This window comes from Ictidomys tridecemlineatus, chromosome 2, assembly GCF_052094955.1.
Source record: "Ictidomys tridecemlineatus isolate mIctTri1 chromosome 2, mIctTri1.hap1, whole genome shotgun sequence".
Classification (NCBI taxonomy): domain Eukaryota; kingdom Metazoa; phylum Chordata; class Mammalia; order Rodentia; family Sciuridae; genus Ictidomys; species Ictidomys tridecemlineatus.
This window is the reverse complement of record NC_135478.1, coordinates 219,658,757-219,680,138: the sequence shown is the minus strand read 5'-3', so window position 1 is coordinate 219,680,138 and position 21,382 is coordinate 219,658,757. Positions and strand designations below refer to the sequence as shown.

Here is a 21,382-nt window from a genome sequence, read left to right as displayed (position 1 = left end):
TCAGGGGCATCCAGGCTGATCAGCCACTTCTCCTGGAAGCTGCCTGCCTTACCTAGCACGGTGAGCCGGGTCCCTGATCCGAAGAACTGCTCGTTATAGGAGCACAGTGGCAAGGAGCTGTCAAGAATTCCTGCTCCTTGCCTTCCTCACTAAGGCCAGGAGAAGGGGAAAGGCTCGCCCTCCCTCTCCTCGGTTTTCCACTTCCCACCTCTAGACTTAATTGGACAAAGTAAAGGATATTGCAGAGGTCACCCGGGATTTGTAGATGAGAATTCACTTGGTTTGGGGATGATACAGTGAAGGTGAAATCTGATGGGGTGTTGGTAGTGTTGGGTAGCCTGGAGGGTTTTAGACTAAACCCTGCCTCTTAATATATATATTCTTCATCTGAAAGATGGGATAGTATCTTTTCTACAAGGTTTTTACGAGTTTTAATTATATTTGATGCAGTCACAAGTACTTTGCCAAGGGCAAGTTTTATGAAAAATGCTGAATAGCAACCCTGCTTAGTTGCCTTGCCCTTCTCATTTAAGGGAAGCTGTGAGCAGGGAGATACACAGGTATTCACTCAGTCTTGGACCCTGCTAGATAACAGCAGGGTCCAGCAGCACAGACTTCTGCCCATCTGGTAGCTGCTTTCCCCTGGCTAGAGAGTATATTTTCTGGGTCAGGGCTTTTTGTAAAAGCATCTCCTCTACTTGAATCATTGTGCTCCCCCCACTCCCCACAATGTTATATTATGATACAAAAATGTTTCTTCCCCATTGGTGCCCCTCCCCCAGCCACTGGGCAGAGGCAGAAGGTGCAGGTGGCAGAGGTTAGTCTGAGTGGGGCTAGGCAAACACAAACCCAAGGTAAATCTAAATGGGGGAGGGGCTTGTGGCTGGTTATTGTGCTAGTGGTGGTGTGGTAATGAGGGCAAAGAGCCCCTCCCTGGAACATGTGCCATTCTGAGGAGACCATCTATGTCATTGGGTCTCCCTTCTGGGACTCACTGTGCCCACCTGCTCAAACTGGCATTTATAGTGAAGTAGATAAGAGTGGGGGAGGGGAGGACAACTTTAACAGAGCAATCCATGATGCAGGTGATGGCAACTTGAGGCACAAGGACAAACAACTCAGACACTACAATAATTCCTATTGCTTCCTGGACAAAGTCCACACTCCTTATTTATTTTTTCCATAGGTATTTAGTGAGCATCTATTCTGCGTCAGCCCGCATGCTATTTGCAACAGTAAGAGTAATTTTGATTACTCCTATCTCTGAGCCTTCCAGCTAAATTGATAGACCTAATATGTTTGGGCTTCTGTTCATACCTCTAACTTGGTATTACCACTCTCTAGTGGACGGTGGAGACCGATTCTTCCTTTGAAGAGTTTACCACCTCTTCAGACTCTTCCCTGATTATCCCAGCCCAAGTTAATTGCCAGTCTCTGCATGTTAGTGGACAGCTCAATCGCTGTTTCAATGCATGTTCTTGTATTCCAGGTCTTTGTAGTCATGACTTAGCTCCTTTATGAACTAGGGGACTATAATTGGGATACCTTTATTTTCTTGGAGGTCAAAAGCAAATCACTGCAATGACATGTGTTCAATGAGTAGGTGTGTAAATATATTAATATGTATACATATGTGTATATATATGCACAGATACCTTTTGAAAACATGCACATGTTGCATTAGAGAGAAACAGCTGTGTGGTGTAGGGAGATGGCTATGTCAGAAAGGACTGGTGATGATACTCCTGAATTGGGTCACTTTGGGTTCACTGTTTATTCACTGACTTATTCAGATTCCTATCTGGGGTCTACACTGAACCAAGGCATCATGCCATATTCCAGGGATACTATCATAAAACAAAAGAACCTCCCAGTCAAATGGGGGTATCAGACAAGAGGTCGTTTCCATTAAGTGTGTTGAGTCAGGAAGGGGTGGGCATCCTCTGCATCAGGCACTGGGATGGTGTAGTTCATCCAGTCTCAGGGGAGCAAAGGGGAAAGACAGGGCCATGAAGGGCCCGAGAGGCTTTTGGGAAGGAAAGAGATCGAAGTCAGATCCTGAAGGCCAAGTAGAAGTCATGAGAGAGAAAGAGTGCTGTCATTCCAGCCAGGATGGATAGGAGTATCCTGTACCAAGTGACCTGAGCACGAGGCTTAGGGGTCCCGACATAGGAAGATGGGTGGGTAAGCACGGAATAATGAGATAGAGTTTATACTCTCATCTGTATGCCACCTAAAAGACTGGGACTACATCATCACAGTGACCAGGAGACAACAGAGAGCTTCCCAGAGGTCTCTAGACCTAGAAATAGGGCTGATTCTTGGTTTTAGAGAACTTTATTTTCTATCCTTATAGGCGATCATTTTCACACCAATATAATCAACTAAAGGGAAATTCATCAACAGATTGTAACTTAAACTGTAAGACACATCTTCCACTGAAAATAAGTGTCCAAGTCAGTGCATTCTCTTATTTTCAGCTGGGAAACCTACGTGGTGAACTAATGGAGAACCAGTGTAATCTAGGAAGTGACTGGAAGGATATTGGGTGACATATAGGGAACCAAGCCTTGTCAACAAGGATTATATGACCAGTTGACAGATGGACACATTTGTATGGGTCTGCTGTTCCTTGGAGCACATTTGTCCAGGGAAGGAGAGAAAATTGCTGTACTCAGCCTCTCCATAGACTATTCTGGGTATAACGTCTTCAACTCCCATTACCACCTTTTCACATTTAATTAATCTCTCCTGTCAATCACAGGTGGGTCCCTGACTTTTCTGACTGGAGGGTTCTGCCTTTTCTTGAATGCCGGCTGTTTCTATCCTGACTAAACAGGGAAGAACCATGGGGAATTCTGAGACAGAAAAGAAGCAGAAATATCACGTTAGGCCAGAATAGGACATTTTATTTGTTTAATCATCTAAGCATTCTAGGATTTCTTTGGGTTAGGGAAATTTAAGCAAAAATGATCAAGTGAGCATGCCTATAAGGGATAGATATTGGGGTCAGGAGAGGGATAACATCCCTTCAGAAGCATTGGCAAAAGGAGAATCCATGCAGCGCCATATTGGGTTGAAAGTTCCTGGCTGCACCTCCAGAGATAGCTTCAGGAATCCTTTCTCTTGACCTGCAGCAGGGGAAGTGGGGATTAAGAAGAAGTGGAAGGGCCATTGACCAAACAAACAGTAAGTCTCCTCACAAACCCACTGGTTGTTTGGGGGATCACAGATTTTTCTTCCTATTAGGACTCTGGAGTTTCAGGTTGTCTTTCGATGTATATGAGTAAAGCTCCTTCCTTCCTACCACCCGTAAATGATCCTGAGGGTCTCTATATCTGTGCTGTGAGATTTCCTGTAACATGCCTGCCCCATCCCACCCTCCTCCTTACCATGGCCATCAGCACCAGGGTGCTGACCAGCACAGCATACACAGTGGCCTTCCCCAGCAGGATCTCATAGAGGATGGTGGCAGACAGCACCCCTTGCTGATAGGTCACTGTTGGGACAAAGACAGGGCAGGTAAGTCCCTGAGAGCACGTGGTCTGGCCTGCCCCACACCCCACTGTCCAAGAGTTCTCTGTGTCCTGGGTCCAGAGACAAGACCAGGGAGATGAACAGAAAGGAAGCAGCTCACTCACCTGAGGTGACACCACAGTCTGAAAGAAAAGAGGGGAGAAAGATGGGTGAGAGACCTCATCTCCTTAAGCAGGTTGGAACCAAGTCAGCCTCAAGCCTGGTCCTGGCCTGTCCTCTCTGAGCCCTGGGACATCTTTCTTCTCCTGGGACAAGGTCACCCATCATTCTGGAGTCCTATAATGACTGGCAGCACCAAGGGGGACAGAGGGGGTACCCAGGTGCCGAGCTCCATGGAGAAAGGGGCCCCCAGCTCTTAGGCTGTTGGGCAGAGGATGGGGAAGGAGTCAGCCCTAGGTGCCCAGCTCCCCTTCCTGATGGCCTTTAGTCCTCTTCTCCACCCCCAGCCCTGCACCCAGACTTTCTGACTGTACCTCATCTTTGTGCTCCCCTGGTGCGGCCCCATCTCCTCACCGCCTCCCCAGGCCCTGCTCACCTGCTCGGCCCCAGACCTCAGCACTGACTTTCTGGGTGATGGGTTTGGGCCCCTCCTCGGTCCACTCGTCTTCCTCTGAGAGCCCGTGGAACTGCACTTGGCAGCGGAAGTGGTTGCGAGGGTTGAGCCAGAAGGTGGCAGAGACCCTCAGGCGACTGCTCAGGAAGTATCTGGAGGCATTGGCGGCACTGGAGGGCTGAGGGTCCGTGCTGACCCCATTTTGCACCTCCTTTCCATTCACCCACCAGCTCAGCTCCACGTGGTCTGGGTAGAAGTCTGTGGCCAGGCACACGAGGGTGGCCTTTTTTTTCCTGTCGATCTCTACTTCTGATGGCTCAAACACAGTGACCTTGGGTGGGGTCACCTTCTTCAGGTCCTCTGGAAAGTGAAGTGGGGTTGGGAACAGGGCTGCTGTGAGATCATTGTGGGTCAGGTGGAGACTCTGTGTGTGTGTGTTTGACCCTCAAGATAATACAAAAATTATGTTGTGGTCGATACTCTTTGCTTGGGGTCACTGTCCCTGCCTCTGTCGCTCTCCTTCTATCCTTATCTCATGTATAGGTACTGCTTACTGCACACCCCCGTCTCCCTAAGGACGTGATTTTTTTTTTTTTTTGCTTTTGTTATTTCTCTTACTCTGGAACTTTTTTGCTGATCTTTCAAAAAAAACTTATCAGTCTGTTTTTTTCCTAGTTCAGCATCATGCTCAGAACATGGATAATGATTTTCAGACTCAGAAGCAGTCAGTGTACCATTTAGTGAGCCTGGATTTTGAGGAAGAAAATTCCCAACAGCAGCATGATGGTAGGAATCAAATTAATTTTTTTTCTAATTATCATTTTTCTTTTTTTTTTAAGTGTGGTATTAATTTGTTTCAACAATACCATAGATTGGAATCAGCCTTTCTTGCCCAGAAGACACACTTTCCTCATTGTGTTTATTTTTCAAGCAGGTGTGGTAGCTTGCCCAGAATGGCTATACTTCTATGAAAGACCTTGTGCATTATGAAAAATAGTCAAAGCCTGATTGCTGTTATAAACAAATCACCAGGTCCGTCGGCCATTTCAGCAAAAGGCTCACACTGGAAATCTCTGGGCACTTTTACACACTTGGCAGATGAGAGGGAAGAATTTCTGGAATCATTGGAAGGCATTACCTCGTGTGATGCCTCATGAGGAACAGAAGGGACCATATCCACTGTGCATGCACCTGCTCTTTTGCCAGAGTTTGCTGCCCTGTTTGGCTCTGCTCTGACCATAGTGCATAAATGTGCCATGCCAAGGTGACTCTGCTCTGTCTAAATTTGAGAAATGTTTGGGAAATTTGAGGCACAGGTTTGGAAAAAAGACAAACACTATGATGATGCAGGGATGAAAATTAACACAAATGCAAGTTGTCAAATCAGTTGAATCCTTTATAAAGGATTTTTACCCATTTTACATCTCTTGGGGAGCTAGAGATGATTTAAGTCATCTTTCAAATGGAATGAACCATCATACCCTACGCTGGGACCCATTCCATTGAACCCAGGACTTGGAATTCAGTAATTAGCACTTTCAATTAAACTTTTTGGCTTGAGCCCCTACCCGCAGGGCACTGTCTTCCCAGGGACCCATCCTGGCATGACCTGGTATCCCATTATTTCAGTACTGTTTCCAGCCCATTCCCCTCACCCATCTGCTTCTTCCAAAGCATGGCAATGGCTCTGTTAGGGTTTCAGGATGGCCCTTTACCCCAACGTCCCAGTGAAAATGTTGAGATCTGAGAAAATAGGGTCTCCAAACTAATTTTTTTTTTTTTGCCTTTATACTTAACCTGTTGCTGAGATGGGGTAAGTTTCCTGTTGTAACCGTCTATTGAGACTTCTCTCCCTGATATCCACCAAGCCCAGCACACCCCAGAGACTCCCTGCTGCTCCTGCAGTGCCATGACATGGACTATGTCCCCAGGCCTCAGGAGCAGCCCTTAAACCACGCTTGCCTCACCAGCCTGGGCCCTACTGCCTCCAGGGCAATTCAACCACCCCAGAGAGATGAACGTGGCTCTTCTGAGACTGGCAGTGGCAGACAGGAGGAGAGCCAAGCAAGCCCACAGGTCTGTGCTGGAGGTTTATGTTGGGAAGGAGTGTAACGTAGGCGACAGAGCTAAGTAACCAAAATGGGGTCAACAATGCAGAAATGGAGAAAGGAGAGGAAGGAAAGAATGGAGATGAGCAGATAGAAAAGAGAAAACAAAGCAACACACCTAGTAGGGAGGTAGAGGTAAGGGAAGTCCCAGAGAGCAAACAGAAAGAGAGCAAACATAAAGCCCGAAGGTGAAGGAAGAGGCTCTCAGGCTGGAAGCTGTGGCAGACACAGAACAGCAAGCGACTGGGTCCTGGGAAGGTAGGAGAGGGCACCTGCCTGCAGAGCTCTGATATCTAAACTTATGCCCAACACCCTTCCCACATCACTGTGGTCAAAACAAGCACCCCTAGACAGAAATGGAGCCCCCATACCTGTCACGGTGAGCCTGGTACCAGTCCCAAAGAAGAGAGGCGAAGTATTGGCGCACAGCTACAGGTGGCTGGGTAAAACCCTGTTGGGGGTTCCAGCCAGAGGCAAGCCTTTGCTCCCCAGAGCAGAGGGCCGGCCGCCTTTCTCTGCCTGCACTCAGGGCAGCAGTCCATTAGGAAGAATACCTAAGCATACTATGCAGTGAGAGGAGAGGGAAGGACAGGAGGGACGGGTTGAAGAGGTTTAGGGGGAGCAGACCCACGCACAAGAAGGAAAGATGAGCAAAGAAAGTAGGGGCGGATCACAGACTGAAGACTCAGAGGACAGAAACACAGGTGCCGACCCAGCCCCACCAACCCTGGCTAGTCAAGGAGTAAAGGAATCACCAAGTCCCCGTCTACCAGTGCCGGGAGAAGCGGAGACTGACTCTGAAGAACAGTGGCCCTACCACCCCAGACCTGCAGCTTACCTAGGACAGAGAGTCGAGTCCCTTCTCCAAAATGCTGTGCCTGGTTGTTACACAGTAAAACACAAGGGTGGAAAACCCCAGGGAGCTGCTGGAGTGGACTCCACCCTCCTACTCTCTCTTAGCCCAAACCCCGGCTGTGTCCTCAGTGCCTGTCCCCTCCAGAGTCCTCCTAGAACTCCGACGTAACAAGGCACTACTCCAAAATAAACCTTTTACGTACCTAAGACAGACAGCTTGGTTCCATTGCCGAAATAGAGTTTTTCGTTGGTGGCACAACAGGACAGCCTGGCAGAAAAACTGCCCCCTCCTCCTGCCGGCCATTCCCTCCCCCCAAGCCGACCACCTGCTCACCTCTCTCAGTGGAGAATTTTACGTCTGAAGTGGAGAGCAGGGCAGACAACCTTAAATGCCAGGATTAGGGGACAAATGTGCCCTATGGGGTCCCCATCCTTCTCTCTGTGTCTGTCTCCTTTCTGTGTGAAGGAGACAAAGAGCAGGACCATGAAGATGGTAAGGGCAGTGCCCCTGCCACCTATCTTGGTCAGAACAGGCACCTTGAAGGAACAGGAGATGGACAAGGTGACTCCTTCCCAGCTAGTTCATCTGCCTCCCTAGGACCGTACCCACGAAATGTTGGATACGGATTCCCTGCATGTCTACATCCAGACAAGAATTCAGATCTTCCCAATAAAAATACATGGTAACCCAGGCCCATGGAATAGAGGCTCCATCTGGTCCCCAGCCCTCCAACCCTGATTTACTTACCTACAACAGTGAGCCGGCTTCCCTCCCCAAAATAGACCGTGTTTCCAGAACACAGCCTCCTGGGTCCACTTCAAAACCTCCCACTGTCTGCTGAGCTCAGCTGGGATTCAGGGAGAGGCTGGGTGTTCCTGGTCTCTTTCCTCACACAGAACACCCTGCTTCACACACTCCCATGCCCTTCCAGAGCCTGCCCAGGACCCTCGCAGGCGAGGAACAGAGACACAGCATGGCCTGCTCCAAGTCTAGGGCGAGGAAAAACAGAAGCCCCTCCAGACCCACTCGCCAACGAGGGAGATGGACAAGTTGGCAGCTCCTTCATCACTGCCCGGTTCTCAGTCCCCTACCTCGGGAGGGACAGCACCATTTCCTTTTTCTTTGCCTACCGCCTTCCATCCCAGACTTAGCTCTGACTCCACCAAAAATCTACAGACCACCTGGGTGGATCTGCCCTCCCGGGGAGCCTCCTCTGAACTCAGTCCCCGGCACGAGAGGGCCTCTCCTTCATATTTTGACATCTCCCAGAACAGAGTCTACCCTCATCGAACAAGCCCAGAGAGCCTTACCTATGACCGTGAGCCTAGTTCCCGAGCCGAAGGTATAGTCATAGTTGGCACATCCAAGTATAGGCGCTCAAAAATGGACACCTGAGACCCACTTTTCCCAATAAGGGAGCTGAAAATTTACCCGAGAGATACCTTACCTACAACCGTGAGCCTCGTGCCTTCTCCAAAGAAGACTTCTGTGTTTGCACGGTGACGTGGAGCAAGGAGGAAAATACAGTCCAGGTGCAGAGAGAGGAAGCCCTGGGTAGGATCTGAAGGACCTGGATGCCCTCTTCTGCTTTGTAGATTTTGTGTAGAAAGACTTTTTCAATGCTTTACTCTTGGGACATGACAGGGAACTTCTGCCCCTTTCTGGAAGGATACCCATCCAAAAGCTCCCTCTCGGAGGGCCCATTCAAGGGACTCAGGTGTGCAGAGCAGGCCAGGGGCCCAGAACCTATGACGACTGCATCTGTCAAGGGCTGGGTATCCCTGGCGTCCTCTTGAATCCTCTATAGAACCTCTGACGCACCTTCCCATGACCTGGGCTTGGCAAGAAGGCATCTCCCGGCATCCTTCACCTGTGGCGCCATGAGGAATTCTTGTCTCTGGGTTCTTTCTGCATGGGAAGCTCCAGTTCTGATCTGGGCCTGTCTTTGTCCATGACCTTGGCCTGGCATGGGGTCCGGTGTCAGGCAGAAGCCTTCTGAACCCAACCACACCTGGGCCTGGGCCCCAGGAGCTGAGCAGAAGGGCTGTGGATGTCGGGACAGGCGGGAAGGTTTTTGTAAAGGCTTCCCATAGAACTGAATCACTGTGGCCCCCCCTGTCCCCACAATGTTACAGCTTTATACAAAAACGGCTCCTCCCATGACCCCACCCCTCAGAGGCTGAAGAAACCACCAGAGCAGCTGCTTCTTTGAGGGGGTAGAGACAGGAGAAGCAGGGGACATCACCCCCATTGTGGGGAGATGGTGGGGCACAGGCCAGGCTGGGGGCTCCCTTCGTACCCCACTTGGGGGCTGTGTGACTTATAGAAATGTTTGCTGAGGGGGCCGGTTTCCCTGGTATCCACCCCTTACCAAGCTGTCGTCACAGCAGGGAGCTACCTCCCATGAAGTCCCAGAACCACCCCTCACCTCAGCCCCGCCCCAAGAACAGACCCCTCTGGACTCAGACTGTCTCTTTAGCTGATCCCGAGCCTCTCAGGTGGTCAGCTGGGTCCCGGAGTTCTGTGGAAAACTGACCACAAGCTACAGGGAGCAAGGACTGTCCTAGATACAGAAAACAATAGCTGTATCTCCAGGGACCAGTTTGGAATGAGAGGAGATCACGGCCAGCGTCAGCCATCCTGACCTTCACTGTTGGCCTCAGAAGCCCAGTTAGGTAAAGGGAGCAGGGGAAATCCTGTGGGGCTGGATGGAGAGCACCTACAAGGCCACTCCACGGTCACAGCCTTTGTGCTGTCTTCCCTGAAGGACGGAGACATTTTAAGTTCCGGCAGGTATCTTTTCCCCTCAGGTACAAGATGACTTTGAAATTTAACCTGCATTTGGGTGGCCTGGATACCTCTCCCCAGATGATACTTCCTTTCTTTTTGCTATGACTTAAAATCCAGATGAAGGAAAAAGGCAAACGTGACTAAATAATAACGACACATTTGCAGAGAAAAATAGTAAAAAAAAAAAATCAAAAGAACGTGGGGGAGAGATTTGCAATTCACACCCTCTGTGCTGTTTCCCCCAACATGTGATAAACTCCTAAAAATCAAGAAAATAATCCAACAGCCCTATAAAAAAGGGCAAACAGCAGATGGTTCAGAGGAAAAGAAATTGAAGTGGTACTTAACTATAGGGAAAAACTATCACAGCAATAACGTAAAGTAAAAATCCATTGAAATAATACTTTTCACCAATTAGACTGACAAAAAGAAATCCTGAAGGCCGTCCTTCCCAGGTAGCATTTGGTGAAATAAACACATTAACATGCTGTTTTGCTGGTAGGGATGCAAATGACACACCTCATGTGAAGCAATTTGGAAGCAAAAGCATTTGCCTTTTCATCCAAAAGTCCCACTAGGGGAATTTATATTGTAAACACTGCTGCATACAATTGAAGGCGGGAGAGATATTTGCGCCGTTTAGAAAAGTAAAATATTGGGGAAAACTCAGAACAGGATGGGATCAATACACTGTGTGATGTTCCCACAATGGAATAGTATTAAGTGCTAAAAAACTAATAAGATGCTTGGAAAGGTCTTGAAGATAAATCTTTAACTGGAAAAGAGCAAGCTGCAGAACTGCGTAGACGTATTCTACCATTCTGTCCAACAAAGGTGGGAAACGAGAAATATACATTTGTTTAGTTGAGTTTTTACAAAGAAACATGGGAAGGATACAAAAGAAACTGGTAAGAGTGAATACCTATGAAGGATGAATGGGCAAGGGCAGGGACAGTGAAAATACAGGTTACATCTCTCGGTATTAACTTCATTATTTCCATTTTGAGACTAGATGACTATACTATTTAAAATTAAACTTAAATTAATAAAATTTAAACAAGAAAGAGAAACAAAATATTACTTTGAAAAGTGTACGAAAATATCCTACTTAAAAAAGCAATGCTTACTTAATTTACAAAGCCATTGTTTTTTTCCAAAGAGGATCACTCTATATAAGGAGCAAATTCATGGTCATGAATTCAGGGATCAGTGGAATTCCTAGTCCTGTAGGAAGCTTGGGACAAATGCAAACTTCTAATGAATCCTTATGAGCTTGAGTTAAAATCTCTATGATTAGGATTACCAACATATTTAAATTAAAAAACAGGGAGAAAATTCTCCTAGGTATTTCTGTCACAGTGCCAAGCATGGGACCCATAGTTGGTTCCCTGAAGGAAACTGGACAGTTGTAAGCCCTGGAGAATATCAGAGTGCTAGCCAGGGGTGCCCTAAACTGGGTACAGGGCCTGGGTCTTAGAATTTAGTAAAGAAAGCGGGAGACATCTGTTTATTTGCCTTATTAATACTGGCAGATCTCACACCACCAACAGCCCGAATAAAAGGTCGATTGCTTCCATTGATTGCAAAGTAGTTAAGTTCTCTTATTTTCTTTCTTCATTGAGGCATAGACTTTACTTTGATCTATTTTCAAGTAGATCTGTTTTCCTGTCTTACTCACCCCTTTTGCCTATCAATAATTTACCCGCTAAGTTAGTTTCCCTTTAATCATCTGAGGATCTTAATCCCAACTAGTCTTATGATATCATAGTATCTGATGGAGCTTTTCTTAGTTTTGCTTCTTTGGACATTGGGCTCTAATGCACACACAGCTCGCTCGCTCGCTCCTTCCTTCCTTCCTTCCTTCCTTCCTTCCTTCCTTCCTTCCTTCCTTCCTTCCTTCCTTCCTTCCTTCCTTCCTTTCTTTCTTCTTTTTCTTTTTTTTTTGGCCAGGTAAAAGCAGCATACACTGGTTGATTTGAGGCCATGCATCTATTTGGGCAGCAGGAGGCAATCTTTCCTTATTTTTTAGAGCTCAGTACATGCAATCTGGGCTTGGCCACTTGAGGGGGTCAGAAGAATGTGCAGAGCATTGGTGGGGACGGGAGAGGGACGCAGGATCTTTCTGAAGTTGTATATTGTGGGGCAAGGGGGAGAGACTGGGACACATACAATTAACATTTTACACATCTGTAATTCTTGAGAATGCTCAAACATGTTCATAGGTTTGTTTCAAACTCTTTCCCCCCACCCACTCAATTTTTTGAGTTGAAGAGATGAAAATTAAAGAGGCTAAAATGAGCTGCCCAGTGATGGGAAAGAGATGACACCCCTACTCCAGACTTGAGTTCCCTGCTAGAGTTCCCTGCCCTCAGGAAGCCTACCCCCTGCATCCCAATCTGACTGCGCTCCCGCTGGCCCCACTTAAGACCAGGAGAACTTGGTCAAGTTACCACACTGCTATAAACTCCAGTCTCCTTATTAAAATGAGAATAACAACAACAACAATAATAACCACCTCACGGGACTGCTGTGAGCACTAAATGATATAATACATCTGAAGATTTATGCTGGTGCCTGAATAGAGTCAGTAAAACCACGAGCTACTAATATTCTTTTCATAGAAAGTATTGGCTTAGGGATTTCTCTACCACGCTGGATCTCAAACTTTCATGTGATCAGAATGACCCAGAAGACGTGTTCAAATGCAAGTTCTTGGGCTCTATTCCAGAACTTCTGACTCAGTGGGTCTGGCAAGGGTCCCAGCATTTGCATTTCTCCCAAGGTTCCTGGTGATTCTGGTGCTGTGTCCCAGGGACCGCTCTTGCTCTTTGAGAACCATTCTTCTGAAAGTTTCCTTCTTTTCTCAGGACCTGTTTTTCCTTTTACTCTTTCTTCATCAATCACTAGGTGCTTTTATTCTATCCTGGGATTTGTCTGATCACTGGAGATATCTGCATGAGTAGGGCCTGATCTCTTGTCAAAGTCCATGCCAGGATCAGCTCAGCCACTGTCTGGGCACCATGGCAGAGGCATGGCAGAAGTGGGCAGAGAAGGAGGATGCCTGACTCAGGTCTGAGGCCACTGGGACCAGCATCAGGATGGAAAGAGCAGGAGGCACCAGGGAAGAGTTTTCTGAAGAGGCTGGAGAGAATGAGGCAGGGCATCCTTGCTGGTGGAGTCATGGTGTCCAGAGATAGAAGCTAGAGGTGCATGGCTTGTTGGAAGAGCCACCAGGACTTCTGAGTGTTGGAGGAGAGCTGCAGAGCAGCAGGCAGAACAAGGACCCTGCATTTCCATTATAAGGAGGTTCATTCTGAATGCTGTGGGAAGCCAAGTACAGTGTGAACCAAGTACAATGAGCAGGAGCAGCTGAGCTGCGTGGAAGGGAGCAACAGGGGGAGCCCCTGAGGAGGTTCAGGGAGTTAGGAAATGGGCTGGAGAGACTGGTCTCATCACTTCAGATGGACATTGCAGCAGGAGAGAATGGGAGGCAGGACTGTGTGCACATAGGCAGATGCGGTGTTCCCCGGGTCGACCATCTGCTGGGTGTTGGGCATGGGCAAGCTAATAACCTTCTCTTAGCCTCTGCTTTCCATCTGCACCACTGGAATAAAAGTCACTCTGGAAGGGAGAGAACCAAGTGTGCAAACACCTCTATAGCCCTCAGGACTGTGTGTACATAATGGTGTACACACATTACGTGGATGAACCAAAGGCAGACCTCTCAGGCTGTGACTGACGGACACCTAGCGAGCTCTGCTCTCCTTCCAGACCCTGGGCAGGTGGTTGGGAAATGGCTGATGGGCTCTTCTTTAAGTTGGACATCTGCAGGTCGGAGGGAATGCAGCACTTTGTCCACCAGAATATGGGTGAGGGGATTGGAAGCTGAGGCGATCGGGGCTGAGGTTTGCCTAGCTGTCTTTGCTCTGAGTTCAAAGAGGTTCCTGCTGAGTAGAGAAGACAGGATCTTACCTACCAACCAACCGCACACGCATCAGCACAATCAAGACCCACCCGAGCACCAAGGTCAAGGAAGCTCTTTTCACACACCTCTGGGAAACGCATTTTTTCTTGAGAAAATAGATCATCCTGCCTGTTGTGTCTTATTATTATTATTTGGGTTTCATGTCTTCATATGCTGTTGATCTAGTATTCCCTGGAGATTATTTTGAGAACTGGGGCCTCTGCTCATCATCTCTCAGGAGAGAGCTCTGTCTGACCTCAGACTGGAGGATGCTTTTGAGACCAAAGGTTCTGGAGGAGCAGGCACAGACACAGGCAGTGAGGATAGAGCAATTTTATTGGCAAGGTGACTTCAGAGGGACAGGCATAGGGACTTTAATTGGCAGCGATGGTCTTCTGGATCCAGTCCACATAGTTGCACACCCTGGTATAGACTCCAGGATTATCCTTCAGGGCACAGCCATAGCCCCAGGAGACAATTCCCTGAAGCTGACCATTGCAGACCACAGGGCCACCGGAGTCACCCTGGAGAGGAGGGTTGAGTAAAGAGGACGTGAAGAGGAATATAGCTACACTTATTCTGAACCTTAAAGACCCACCCAGCTGTGTGGCTCCATATCTTTCTCACAGGGACCCATTCTCTGTCCTTTCTAAGGAGCCGGCATGCAGCCGCCCAACTGAGCCTTCCCACCCAGCCTCACCACACTTGGGTATTCAGATTCTACTCCCAGGTGGGACCTGGGTGCTGGCAAGGATCTTGACATGTGGAAGGGCCAAATCACCTGGCAAGAATCCTTGCCTCCCTCCAGGAAGCCGGCGCACACCATGTTGTTGGTGATCTGTCCAGGGTAGGCAGCTTCACACTGAGCCTGGCTCAGCAGCGGGGCATGCAGGCATTGCAGCAGGTCTGGGTAGTTGACTATAAGGGGCGGAAAATGAAGGAAAGAAAAAACATGAGCCGGGCCAGGTTGGAGAAGAACGATCCAGTGGGCCACTCCTGGAGAGGAGCTCAAGAATGCGAGACCCAGAAAGGAACAACGGCTTTTGGTTCCCATCACTTCGGATCCCCTTCTTAGAAGTAATAATGGCATGTTCTCTACTTGTGTTCTTTTGGTTCTAGGATCAACTCTTTGGGACTTTGCCTCTCTTGGTACCCACTACAGAGCCTTGGGTGTAGTGGGCACTTATGGGGGATTTGTCAGCTGGAAGCAAAGGGGCTCACACTCAGGAACATGATTGGAAAGTGTGGAAATGTGGGGTTGGAGGGAAGTAGGAGGTGAAGGGTCCCACTCACCACCAGAGCTCAGGGTGTTGCCCCAGCCAGAGATGAGGCACTGGGTGCCCGCAGGTGCACAGGAGGTGGGCAGAGACACGGTGGACACCCGGGCGTTGATGGCCGCAGGAGAGGCGAGCTTGATCAGCATGATGTCATTGTCCAGGGTCCGGCTGCTGTAGTTAGGGTGGCGGATGACCTTGGCCGAGTTGATGAACTGCTCATTCCCCTCGATGACTTCGATGTTGTGCTCTCCCAGTCTCACCTGGATGCGACTGTTGGGAAGAAGCCTGGTGAGGGTTTCTCCCCAGAGGCCAGGACACCCCAGGGGGCTCAAGCTCCCTGTTCATGGGCAACTCTGGAGGCGTGGCCTGGAGTATGTGACAATGTCAGAGGAGCAGTCCTGCTGTGAGACCTGGGCCCTTTCTGCTTCCGAGGTGGTGGTGTGGAGGGGGATGAGGTGAAGGACTGTGGTTGGTGACTCCTCCTCACACTACTGTCCCATAGCCCCTTCACTCAACCAGAGTTGTAGACCCAAAAGAGGGACCTGAAGTTCCCTTTGTGAACTACCCGCAGGGACCAGTGCTCTCCCTCTCCCTCTGGCAAGCACTGTCATTCTGCAGGAGCTCATCAGTGTTCGGCCCTGGGACCCGCAGCAGCAGTGTCACCTGAGAACCTGTCGGAAATACTCAGTGCCCACCCCAGACCACGGAACCAGAACCTCAGGGATGGCCCCGGTGATCTGGGTTTTCACAAGCCCTCTAGGAGATTCCAATCCCACTCAGGTTGGAGAAAACCTGGCGGAGACATTAGTTCTCAGTTCTGGGTACAGAAAAAAAGTGTTAAAAACTCACCAGTCGTTACCACCCTCTTCTTGAAAAGGCTGAGTTGGCTGCTCTGTTATAGGACCCAGGCATTCAAGTTTTATTTATTTATTTTTTAACTGTTTCTTAGGTGGTTTTAATGTGCAGCCCAACTGGCAGGAAAGTGCTTGTACAAGGTCCCTGCCTGCCCTCCTCACGGGTTCTTTTTTGTTGTTTGTTTGGAGGTACCGGGGATTAAACCCCGGGGCACTCAACCACCCAGCCACATCCTCAGCCCTTTTTGTATTTGATTTAGAGACAGGTTCTCACTGAGTTGCTTAACACTGCCTGGCTTTTTGCTTTGAACTCACAATCCTCCTATCTGTGCCTCCCAAGCCGCCGAGATTACAGGCGTGTGCCACCGTGCCTGACCTCACTGGTTCTCACCACCACAAAATATCCCTCCCTGCTGTTACCACGCCTAGCCCTTCAGTTTTAGGAATGTCTTTGGGGTAGAAGGCTCTCTATCTTGGGCCACTCTTCATGCTCAGCTCCAGAAGTCAGTGGCTCCCCGCGACTTCTCCCTCACCTTCCCCACCCACATTACGACCTCAGCACTTCCCTGGACTGACCCAGGCCCTCCAAGGAGGCCCGGGCTTGGAGGCTGCCACCAAGAGCCCATCACTTACGACTTGTAGCAGTGAGCGGCAGACACCACCCACTGTTGGTTGATGAGGGAGCCTCCACAGAAGTGGTAGCCTGAGTTCAGAGACACCTGGTAGGGGACGGAATTCTCCTGACAGGTGTAGCCCCCGACAATCTTGTCATCGTCATCAATGGGGAGAGCAACTAGATTGGAGACAGGAAGAGAGAAATCAACTTAGCAGGTGGTGGAGGGCAGAGCCCACAGCCTTGGCCATCTCCTGCTAATGAAGATTCCTTAATGAGCGCAGCAACTACAACCAAGCAGGGAGCTGCCACCCCTGTAGGCATCACAGGTTACAGTGTCCTGAGTGCCTGCATCTGCAAGACACAGAGCAGATACCCTACAGGGGCTCAGAGTTCTTTGGGGAGAACTGAGGTGAGGACACAAGAAATGTACTTAGTGGGATACACGTCAGAATTGCATTGTCTCACCCACAGAGGGCTTCTCTGCCATCGTCCTAACTGGTCCACCTCCCATGGCTCTGTGAGCTCGGGGTTCTCAGGATGGTGTGGCCTGGCTGGCTAAGTAGCCCTGGTTATACCCAGCTCCTACCATAGCTCATATCTGTACACTGAGGAGAGATTAGAAAGCGGCCTTTGGTCTCACATAGGCAGGAGACACTGTTATTGACCAATGATTCTTAACTTTGGCTGCATACCTGGGAATCTTAAAGCACCTGAGAAATTAAAAAATCCAACATAGAGGCCCCAATGGAGACACATGAAGTCAGAATTTCTAGGAGAGACGCCCTCAAGCAGCTATGCCAGAACTACCTAGTCACACCATACGGCTGTTGGTTCATTTCATGGACCGCCTGCACCTGGCCTCCCTCACCAGCCTCCCTGACACAGACGGAGGAGGATGGTGGGAGTGGAATCAGGGAGAACATGAGAGAGGTAAGGCTTACAGAGAGCCCAAGAAACGGGTAAGGAGACTTGCAGGCCAGGGGAGAGAACATCAAAGTGAGTGTGAAATAGGAGAGTCCGCCATGATGGCAGGGCAGGTGTCTTCCAGGAAAGAGGTGGGCAGGGCCCCAGGCAAAGCAAGACATGGAACTCACCAGCGGCTCCCACAAAGGCCAGGATCAGGAGGGCATTCATGGTGGCAGAAGTGTGTGTGAGCAGGTGGTGGAGAGGCGCCTTTATACCTCCCCAGTGAGGGAGAAGAGGGTGCTGGAGATGAAAGGTCACCGACGTCCCTGCACAAACACACCTGCAGTTTTCCCATTCCCAGTCTTGCATCAGCCTGGCTATTTTCTGGCCACTCTGTGGATAGGTGACCTGCAAGCGATAAGAAACTTACCTTCGAGGGAAGAGAGGGAGAGCAGCTGCTTCCTGGAGGGGTACTGAGATGGGGAAGCTGGGGAAGCCAGGCCTCATCTTCACAGCTGGACTTTCTGAGGCTGAGGAGCTGAGGGTTAGGGGGAGGCAAGATGGCCTGGGTACTGGATCCTCTGACCTCATGGGGATTTGTTTAACTTACTTGGAGAAAGGCCTGACCTCCTCTGCAGCAGGCTTGGCTGTTCAGGATCCCGGAGTCCCCCTGAGAGGAAAGGCTTAAGTATGAAGATGCGTCTCTAAAATTGAATCCACTTGGTGGGCAGGCCTAGCGTGAGGCCTTTGGGAACCAGAATTACACCATCAAGAGGTGATGACAGAGCTATTTAGGCATCTGTGCTTTCAGCTGGCTCTTCTTTCCAGCAAGTCTTATGGGTGGGGAGTGTTTCAAAGGAGGTGGGGCAAAGGTCAAGTAGGAGATACCCCAATCCATTAGAGGGATTGAAGGCCAATTCCACATCCTTCCCCTCCCTCAGTTCCAGGACCTTTCTCTCACTGCTTATACTATCCTGGGTTCTCTTTAAGAAGCCTCAAATTTGCCCTGCCAATCTGCACTAAGATGAGTAAAAGTGCCCACCGTCTCGGAGAAGACTGCGGGAGCTCGAGTTGTATGCCCAGATTAGCAAGGGTTTGGGGAGAGGTGGATCTAGGTTCTGATCAGAGAATCAGCAACAGGTAGAGACAGGTTAGCTCACTGTAAAGAGGTAAGGCACTGGATTCAATAACAAAGACACGGGGGGGGGGGGCAGATTCTGGAATTCTCCATCTTACATGCAGTGAGACTGTTATGCTAGGTTCAGTACAGAGTGCACCTTCCTAGATAGGATCCAGATTTGAGACCCACCATGACCATCGGGACCCGGCATTTCCATTCACGAAGGCATAACTTGGCATGGGTGGTAGAAGGAGATGGTGTGCGTGCTTGTGTCTAATATGTGAGCCAGTTGCAGGCGCAGTCTTCCAGGATGCTTTTGTCTCTCAGGTCCTCTCATCTCAGGGTTGGAGAGGGGGCCAGGAGCGAGCAGAGTTTATGTTCGACTTCTCTAAAAACTAGAAAAAAGTATGAATGTTTTGAAAATGCTGAACAAAGCAAGGGAAGCTCAGCTCCACATCTGGTGCTTGAGTTAGAGATGGTACAAAGGATGGAACATGGAGGAAATGGAAACTGAATTGGAGGAAATGCAGTGTGGGGCTCATGGGGTACCTTCAGGTCCCATCCCTGCATGGGAGGCCTGCATCTCAGCGCTCTCTCTCCACTCTGCACCCCTTCAAATGCCTCATGGACTCGTACTTAAGTGAGAATACTGACTTATTGGTACAGTGCCTGACGGCTTTTCAAGAACTTTTGCACCAACAACAGTGACATACTACTTTTTCTTTGTTTTAAACTTCACATTTAACTTCTTACAAAAGTTTTAATCATGAGGTATGCAGAATGAAATTATTTCTATTTACAGAGATGGTGGCAGAGACTCAGAAGGATTCTATCTTGGCCAGGAATACATCTAGAAGGGGCAGAGTTGGCCTCTAGGTTATAAAAAGAATGGAAAAGGATGTGAAGTGTGGGATTTGCTGCAGGTGGCATCTTAATGTTTTATTGGGGATCAAGCCAGAGGTCCCCAGAGGAGAAGTTATACACCAGGTTCCCTTCTAGCACTTTTCTTCCGGCGCAAATAGACCATTGAATTAATATTTCACCAGCCACCTTGTCTCAGAGCCTTACCTTGATGTGACCTCCAACCCATTTCCAGTGCATGGACACAGGTTTCTGTGCCCAGAAGCAGCTTGAGCCTGAGGAAGCCAGATTGTGCAGCCAGGATCATAGGTGATTTTTTTCTATGGTGTCACCTAGCATGCTGCTGTCTTGCCTGCTTGCCATAGGGGGTCCATAGGAGTACTACTTTAGAGGATAAGATAGACTTTTCTTCTAGTATCTGTAGGTATCAGGGTGACCTGGATGTGTAGCCCAAAGGGAAGTGATCCTTGGCAGAAGACAGGAAATTGATTTGGGAGAAGGGGAGTTTTGGAGAGGTTCTGCAGTCCTGATTCTGTCTAAAGTGGAACTTCCAAGGGCAAGAAGATTTTTATTTAAAAGCTTAAGATTAGCCTTCTGATATTTTGTACTCCTCCTTATGTAGCCTGAGATCAGCTTTCCTCGAGGTAGTAGGAATTGCCTCAGAGGCAGAGAAGCAGTCACAGACAAAGACTATGTTGTCTCATACTCTAAGTTCAGACGAATAGACTGGGTTCAGAATTCAGCAGCTTAAACTCAATTTGGATGTCTACACAGTTCTTGGTACTGTGTATTGTACCTTTGGATTCCTTTGTCTACACCAGGACATTCCCCTGGCTTGCGTTTGGTGCTTACCATATCAAACCACTGTCCTGCAGTGAAGACAGCAGTGAAGAGTGTCTGTGTGCTCATTATTTGCAAGTCTTATGGACCTTTTCCATTTTATCATCACAACCACCTATGGGGCTCCACGTTTGGCAGATAATCAAATGGGCTTCTTAGAGGTGAAGTAATTTGCTCAAGTTCACGCAGCCAATATGCTGGGAAGATGAGATATAGACACTGTAGCCCCAACCTGGGCCTGCACGCTCCACCTTCGAACATTGAATTTCCCTTCCTGTGACCTCATCCTCCATACTAAGGCAGTGGGGAACAGATACTGTTTTCGCCTGTTTACAGATAAAGAATCTAAATCTTGAAGGTTAAGTCACTTCTCTGGAATCACTTGAGTAAGGAATGTAGGAATAATACCAGAATCTCCCCTTCTTTAAACCATGTTTATTTCCATTGTGTTGTTGCATAGTGGAATCTTTCTGATCTCCCAGTGGTCTGAAAAGAAGACTGTTTCCTTTTTACTTATTTATTTATTTATTTCTTCATTAGTTTTAATTAGTTATACATGATAGTGGAAAGTTCTTTGATTCATTGTACACTAATGGAGCTGAATTCTTTACTTCTCTGGTTGTGCATAAAGTAGTGACACCATTTGTGCAATCATACATGTATCTAGGGTAGTGATGTCTGTCTCATTCCACCATCTTTTCTATCCATTTTCCCTCTCTCCTCAATCCTCTTTGCCCTATCCAAATTTCCTCCACTTATCCCAGGGCCCCCAACACCCATATGGATTAGCTCCCATTTATCAGAGAAAACATTCGGCCCCTGGGTTTTTTTTTTGAGATTGGCTTATTTCACTTAGCATGGTATTCTCTAACTGCAAATGCCATAATTTTATTGTCTTTTAATGTGGAGTAATATTCCATTGTGTATATGTACCACTGTTTCTTTATCCATTCATCTATTGAAGACTATCTAGGTTGTTTCCACAATTTAGTAATTGTGAATTGTGCTGCTATAAACATTGAAGTGGCTATGTCACTGTATTATTCTGTTTTTAAGTCTTTCGGGTATAGACCGAGGAGTGGGATGGCTGAGTCAAATAG

General features: G+C 48.4%; 1 protein-coding gene and 1 gene segment (V, D, J or C); both read right to left on the bottom strand.

The window, feature by feature from the left end:
- LOC110598275 (T-cell receptor beta-1 chain C region-like) overlaps positions 1-21,382 on the bottom strand; it is a 32,620-nt gene that overhangs the window by 5,286 nt on the left and 5,952 nt on the right. Inside the window, 5 exon segments of the C gene segment in view lie at positions 3,393-3,499; positions 3,642-3,659; positions 4,073-4,450; positions 7,037-7,076; positions 11,097-11,116. Coding sequence covers positions 3,393-3,499; positions 3,642-3,659; positions 4,073-4,450; positions 7,037-7,076; positions 11,097-11,116 — 563 coding nt within the window.
- On the bottom strand, positions 14,127-17,838 carry Prss2 (serine protease 2). The gene is made up of 5 exons (XM_005326600.4): positions 17,650-17,838; positions 16,573-16,732; positions 15,102-15,355; positions 14,590-14,726; positions 14,127-14,332 (listed from the first exon to the last, which is right to left on the bottom strand). Exons 1-5 carry the CDS (start codon positions 17,828-17,830, stop codon positions 14,183-14,185), a joined length of 882 nt encoding a protein of 293 aa, XP_005326657.2. The 5' UTR covers positions 17,831-17,838; the 3' UTR covers positions 14,127-14,182.